Source organism: Planococcus citri, chromosome 3, assembly GCF_950023065.1.
Source record: "Planococcus citri chromosome 3, ihPlaCitr1.1, whole genome shotgun sequence".
In the NCBI taxonomy this organism is placed as follows: Eukaryota; Metazoa; Arthropoda; class Insecta; order Hemiptera; family Pseudococcidae; genus Planococcus; species Planococcus citri.
In genome coordinates, this window is record NC_088679.1 from 41,076,488 (window position 1) to 41,083,490 (window position 7,003).

Consider the following 7,003-nt stretch of genomic DNA (forward strand, 5'->3'; position numbering starts at 1 on the left):
CACGTTTTGTGTATGTGCGTTACCCTAAAATAATTTTGTTTTTTTGTTGAACATTCGGCGCACTGTGACGAAAAATTTTCATTGACATTTTCGTTCAATGAATTCAAAATAAATAACAAAAGGCGCATGTTTACCCTTGGTTTATTACTTGAGCCATACAACCCTGAAATGGGTAATTTCTTAATAATTCATCATACATTACACCTGAATTACCCGCTATAGGATGAGGTTAACAATTTCTTTACAGTGTACAATATCTTGTTATTAACATATAGTTGTTATAGTAACGAAATCAATAAGAAAAAATTATTAAAGGTTTATACTTGTGCAATCGTAGAGTATACTTCAAAGAAGTTATTTAATATTTTTACGCAAATTTTAAGCCGGATGAAAATTTGAGACAGTATTTAGAATGAGAAAATTGATTTTTAAACTCATAATATGTGATATGTGCGTGATTAGAATTAGCTGTTTTCTGCGTTGTTTTTGGTAAGCCTTTTATAAATTCATGAAATGCTTTAATTTTTAAAATTGGGAGGTCCTTATTAATGCCTACTGAGTTCAGTTATGTCTTCTTTCCTAGAATTGAGTAACGGTATGTTAAGTGATCGGCAGCATCGATTCACTTATTTTGTTTGTGTTGGAATTTCAGTAAATATGACATCAGTTGATAGATACAAACGTTTGTTATGGTTTTACTATCAAAAAAATTGGAAAAAGTGTCCACTTTAACATTAAATTTAATATTTTTTATCGTTCATTGAACGAAACAAATTTTGCAAGTTTAGGTGGCTTTTATTATTTTTATTCCAACGTTTTATTTTACGCTTTGTTTTTATTTCATAAGCTAGCACTTTTGAATTCATCTTTGACAAAAAAATATGAGTAAAGAAAAATACAGAACATTATTTCACATTTATAATTTACATTTAGGCACATGAATTTTCGCGTATTTCAACTATTTATTACACAACTACCTACCTGATGAGAATAATCAGTTCTGAATTTTAATTTATCGAACTCGAATTGGGCAGGTACTTGGATTTTCTCAGTATAGGTACACGCATAATAAATTATCAAATAAATTTGGAAAGAAGTTAAAAAGTGAAATAGATTAAAATATGAACGAATAATGAACGAACTGGCTTTTAAACATAAATTAAGTATGCAGATAATCAAAAAAATTTAGTTTATGCAATTAAAATTTTACTATGCTTAAAATGAATCAACTTTACATTTGTTGGTATTTATTGGAAGTAATACATGAATGATTCTTCAGCACATAAATGGAGTTTTCAAAATATACAGAAAAAAGAGCTCACAATCAACAAATTTTACGATTAAAAACCAGCGCAGAGATCATAAACGAAGCAAAAGCAGCCATATCTTTGAACTCCATCATGAATACAAAAATTGTGAAAACTAACCGTCCATTCACACCAAAAGATAGTCAAAGAATTCTTTTCGAACAAAGGAAGAAAGAAAGACCATCCAGCTCTGTAAGGTAATTACTTGAGATTTTTTATGAAAACTATCCTTTGAACAACAAGTTATTTTTTTTTACTAAATTCTGTGGTACCTATTATAGTTTTCAGAATGTAAAATTTCAAGAAATTGACTTATTTAATAAGCATGAAAAAAGTAATAAGATTTCACCACGTAATGCAAAGACGAAGTTACCAACTTTAGTTAACCATAAATCAATGATATCGCTTGAAAAACGTAAGTTGCGTGTGTGGCTTATTGTAGAATAATAAACTGGAAATATCTTTATTGAAAAGAGAAAAGTTCTCCATGCTGTAATTATCATATGTTTGTTTCAAAAGGAGGATCTGTTATATCCCATTCAGCTATGAGAATTATTTCACTGCCATCCATAGGGATTTAAATTGTGGTGAAAAGAAAAAGGTTACTTAATAGCGACCATGTTTCGAGTTTCACACATGAATGTAAAATACTTTTAGAAAAACAGTGATAGAGGCATTCGTTGAAGTTTATCGCATATTTGTCAAAATAATTTGAATTTCAGGCCGATAAACTGTATCCATATTTTTTATCAGGCAACCTATTGTGATAAATTTCCGTTTACATAGGCCTAACGTACTGTTACACTTGAGTCGGTTGTGCACTCGGAAAGTTGTTATAGATAAAGAGGCTTCGCCAGATGTATTTTAAAATGTCACTTGTGCGTTCAAAACGTTTTGTAAACAATAAAACTTCACCCTTTTTTAAATTTCAAAATGGATCTAATGTAAACACCAATTTACTTAGCTTGTATGCAATAATTTTAAAATAAATACGTTATTTAGTTCGATGCTAATGGCATATTGAGGTTTTGTATCTTTGATATCTTTTCTTTTTCGGAACAGTACCAGAAGAATTTTTGGAAATCATTCCAGAGCAGCGAGAAATTTATAGCAGTCCTGCTCCGGGAACAAAGTCAAAATTTGGAAATAAAACCGACCAAGTTTGGTTTCCTCATGTTACCTCAACAAGCGCAAAAAGTACAAATAGAATAATTCCTAATTCCTTGGATAGAGCTCCGATTAAATTCAAAGTGAGTTTCTGCCGTTGCAACTTGTACAAATTACTTTATAGGTATACATTCTATGCTGAATTTCCATCGTATCATTGTAATACATATTTTATCGGTGCAGTTGACAAATGCTTGGATTGATGATGAAAAAACTATACAAGAAAATAAAATTAACGAAGCTCGCGCAGTTTTACAACTTCAGTCGAAGGATACAGTTCAAAGCATACTTTCTGCCATGAATAAAAATATGAAAAGTAAACCACGAAACTGTTACCTTTTTTCTAAATGTTTTTTTTGACTTTAATATTTTAAATTATACCTACCACATTATGTGGTACAGGCGCACATAGATCTATCTAGATGCCTAGACCTTATCCACTTATTTACTTATCGATTTATTTATACGGATGAATAGAATATAAAGACGAAGAAATGATCATGCAACTGAAAAAATTATACGACTGCTTAGAAAGAGAGCATATTTCACAAAATCAAGATTCAAGTTTGACTAAGAATCTCATCTTGAAAACGGTTTTCAGTTTGATCGATTCTCCAAATGAAATTTTACTTCTGCAGATTGCCAAAATAATCTTATTCGTGAGTATGCATTTGATCAGCACATTATTAGTACCTATTGTGAGTAGGTAGATAGGTATGCAAAAATCAGTTACATGTACCTAAGTAAAGTACCTACTTGCTCTAAAAAAAAAACGAAATTTGAATTTGAATAAACAATGCCTAAATTTAAATTATTCGCATACCTACTTATGTTCTATTTAATTTTTTGTTTACAGCTACAAGTCACTGGTGTTAATTTAGCAACAGTTTGTAAATTGGTTTTCAAAATTTCACGATCAGATAAAAATGATGAACTTTTTTTGGAAAAAAATATCATAGGTTTGTTGATTAAAGTACTTATATTTTCTCAAGTACCTAGGTACGTTCCTCATGTAAATTAGCACGATTATAATTTTATAAAAATGTAATTCAATTTTTAGGCCCATTTGTAAATTGTCTCGGCCTAGCAACGCCGGATGAAGATTCAGAAGCACTTATTTACGGTTACGGTGCTCTTAAATTCCTCATGATGAATTCAAACATTCTTTATCACGCTCTTGAAAATGGCATTTTACCACTCATGACGTTGCATTTAAAAATGATCAATTTAGCAGTAAAATCAATATTTTTCATTTACAAGATAATTTCTTAAGGTAAAATATTCATCAAGTTGTCGTTTTTTTGCAGAAGACTGAAGGATCTAATTTCCCTGAACAAACGAGTCACGTTTTGTTTCAATTGACTGGATGTCTTCGGAATGTCGCAAACGATGAAACCACCTACGAAAAATTTGTCACTAGTGGGACTTTAAGCGCCCTTTGTAAAACAACCAAGTTATTCATTTCAGATATTGATTTAGTTGTGAATGTTGCCAGAATCATGAGGTACGTAATAATTTTTATTTAATAGGTGGACTTATTTAATGTCGTATGGTAGGTAGTTAAGTTACTAGGTAGTAATACATAAAAGTTTCTATTTGTAATATTTTCGTAAATGTATGAATGAATGGAGCATTTAAAATATGCGCAGTATTTTATCGACGAACGACGAATGCTGCGGTATAATTGCTGACGATGAATATTCTTTGCATTCATTGCTAAGAATTTGTAAGATGTACACAAATCGAGAAGATATAATTGTGCGCATTACATACGCTCTTGGCAATGTGTTGGCTACTTGTGATCATGCTAGGATTAAGGTAAGCGTATTACAATAATTTCCCATGTTTGGGGATAATTCGATAGAATTTCTTTAGATGCTTAGTTATTAGATCGTTTTTGAATGAATAGGCACAAAAAAGCTACAACGTTGTATGAACTTGAATTGCTTTAAAGTGTGTTATCTATTCATTCAACAATACAACATAAAAAGTACCCAATAATACAAATAAGTTGAAAATACACATGAAGTACTTAGGTGGGTTGGGTTGCCTACCTTATAATATTAAAGGCATTATAGGTACTATGTTTTAGAATATAGACATGCGTTGACAATGAACGTAAATTTTTACTGTATTTTTAACCTGAGATATTAATCGTAAAATTATGAACCGTATTTTGTAAAGCTTTACTCCAGCGTAGAAAATTCTTTGGATACGATACTTCATTTGCTGAAATACTACTTGGAAACGGATTTGAAGCTTTCCCTTGAAAAAAACTTCAATAAGTCTCAAGTGATGTCAACTGAAGATGTTTTCATTAAGGTTAATTCTTTATTATTAAACGTTCATTTTGATTATTCACATAAGTAAGGTGTTGGATTCCTATTTCAATTAGATTTGATGAGGTCTTGTTTGATATCAAACGTCACGTCACCCACGTCTTAAATAAATAAATTAAAAAAAAAAAAATTAGACAACTACAATTTTGTTATCTTTTTTCCCCTCTTCAGGTAATTAGAGTAATAGCCAACATGTGCATCGACGAGCAAGTTGGAATCAGTTTAGTTTCCCTTGAAGAAACACATGAGGTGAGTAAATCAATTCTAATAAACTAGAACTATATCTATTACGGTTACAACAATAAGTGAAGATATACCTACGGTGAAAAAAAAAATACAATAAAAAATGATCAAATTTAAATTTTGTTTTGTTTAGAAAATCAAAGAATTCTTGGATTGTTTGTTAATAATTTTGAGAAGAAAAACCATTCACGAAAATGAAGAATTGATTATTTCAGCTTTAAGCACTTTAAACAATTTGTCGTACTATTCATTTCCAGAATTTAAAGGCCCTTTCCATGACCGTAGCTTGGATATTTCCGAAGGTAAGTAGGTAAATCAGTAAATCAAGTCTTTGTTATGATTTTGAATACTTACACTTACCTACCTATAAATTACCTATACTTAAAGCAAATAAGCGTCATTTAACTCAATTACTTTTCGCATATAGTGCTGAATTCATTGCTCGCTGTAAGACACGAAGAATGTGTGTTGGAAGTTGGTCGTGTTTATAGTAATTTGAGTAGATCCTCTGTTGTGAGGAAATATTTACTAGAAACAGGAGGTAAGCTATGATTGTATCGAGGGATACATACTCGTATCGTATGCACGTTGCATTTTAGTCTAATAAAACGTGCTTTTCTCATGTTTTCTACTCTATGCTATTGCTATAGGTATGTCTTTTTACTCGTATTATTATTTTTAGTTTTTCTACCTAATATTTCATTCGTAACATGCAAAACTAGCTACTGAGTTCATACGACTTACAAATTAGTACTATATGAACAGTGCAATGACCGATACACTTACCCAGTCAAAGTTGTTTGTTATTACCTATATTATCTATCTATCCGATAATTTTTTTTTCAAGGTTTGAATTACGTGGTTGATTGGTTAGATAGCTCAAATAAAGATTTGCTGTTGGTAACCACTGGCGTATTAATTAATATGATGGTAGAAAAAGAAGCCAGACAATTTTTAAAATATACAAATGGAATTGAAAAGTAAAAGTTATTCTGTAAAATGAAGTAAAGCAAGTTTAGAGAAACTGTTAACGTTATTGTTTACGGTTTTATGTTGCAGATTGATTAAAAACTTGAATGTGTACGCAGAAGAAGATTGGCACCTGGGAAATTTGATATGCCAAGTTATTTGGAACTTTACAATTGAAGACGATGATTTATTCACCGAACTCGGATATCAACATGCTCAAAATTTACTAAATGTTTTAATAGATTTGCTCGGTTCGTATAAATTATGCTTGTTCTTGTGCTATCTTATCTACCCTAAAGTACCTAGATCCGTCTGATAGATCAGTATATACATGTTTACGTAGGTACTTAATTTATTTTATTCTTATATTAGATATGTACCTGGGTAGTGGGTAGGTAGGTACTTACATTAATCGTGGTAATAAAATATATGTACCTACTTAGGTACTCCTAGAGGTAGAGTTGAATATTCAAAAACTTGGAAACAATTTTGAAATTTTCAGATGAAGATAAATTCTTTGCTCACTATTCGGATGCTTTGAAATCAATGGAATATAAACAATGGGAAGATTTTTCAGTGGTTGCAACAAATATACTGGAAAAAATGGAAGCTCGGAATTCTTCAGAATAATCAAAAGTTCAAAACTTGAAATCAAAAATATTATAATATTGTATTTATTTTATTAAATTACACATTTTTTTCAAAGTCTCGAATTTAATCACGATTTGGTATTCTTAAATGAATGTGTACTTTTTCCTATTAATCCCATTTAGTATTGGATACATTGCATACCTATATACTACCTACTGCTTTCAAGTTTCTTTTTTTGCCCCTTAAAATGTGTATCTTCGCATTCACATCTATGTTTTCGTTTTCTTGAGTTTGCCTGTGCCTAGTACCTCTGCCTACCTCACATCAGCAATTAGCGTAAAATTTCTATCAATTCAAGATACCACAAGCGATAAGATTTGTTTTTAA

General features: G+C 30.6%; 1 protein-coding gene across 2 annotated transcripts; it reads left to right on the plus strand.

The window, feature by feature from the left end:
* Window positions 1–308: 308 nt before the first annotated feature.
* On the plus strand, window positions 309–6,730 carry LOC135841960 (armadillo repeat-containing protein 2). 2 transcript variants are annotated; one of them, XM_065359196.1, is made up of 17 exons: window positions 309–489; window positions 1,280–1,504; window positions 1,589–1,722; window positions 2,370–2,557; window positions 2,658–2,790; window positions 2,952–3,133; window positions 3,331–3,433; window positions 3,535–3,707; window positions 3,782–3,978; window positions 4,124–4,292; window positions 4,659–4,796; window positions 4,985–5,062; window positions 5,190–5,358; window positions 5,484–5,597; window positions 5,904–6,036; window positions 6,116–6,276; window positions 6,528–6,730. In XM_065359196.1, the coding sequence occupies exons 2-17, from the start codon at window positions 1,287–1,289 to the stop codon at window positions 6,653–6,655; spliced, it is 2,418 nt and encodes an 805-aa protein (XP_065215268.1). In that variant the 5' UTR covers window positions 309–489; window positions 1,280–1,286; the 3' UTR covers window positions 6,656–6,730. The 2 variants fall into 2 exon arrangements, with proteins under 2 accessions (XP_065215268.1, XP_065215269.1); XM_065359197.1 differs by lacking the exon at window positions 309–489 and adding an exon at window positions 762–1,034.
* Window positions 6,731–7,003: the final 273 nt, after the last annotated feature.

Excerpts from the sequence above, each read along its gene's own strand:
- LOC135841960 (XM_065359196.1), top strand. The coding sequence starts at position 1,287 with ATGGAGTTTTCAAAATATACAGAAAAAAGAGCTCACAATCAACAAATT. Across the intron at positions 1,723-2,369 it reads AATGATATCGCTTGAAAAAC|TACCAGAAGAATTTTTGGAA; the intron begins GTAAGTTGCGTG and ends TTTTCGGAACAG. Across the intron at positions 6,037-6,115 it reads TATACAAATGGAATTGAAAA|ATTGATTAAAAACTTGAATG; the intron begins GTAAAAGTTATT and ends TTTATGTTGCAG.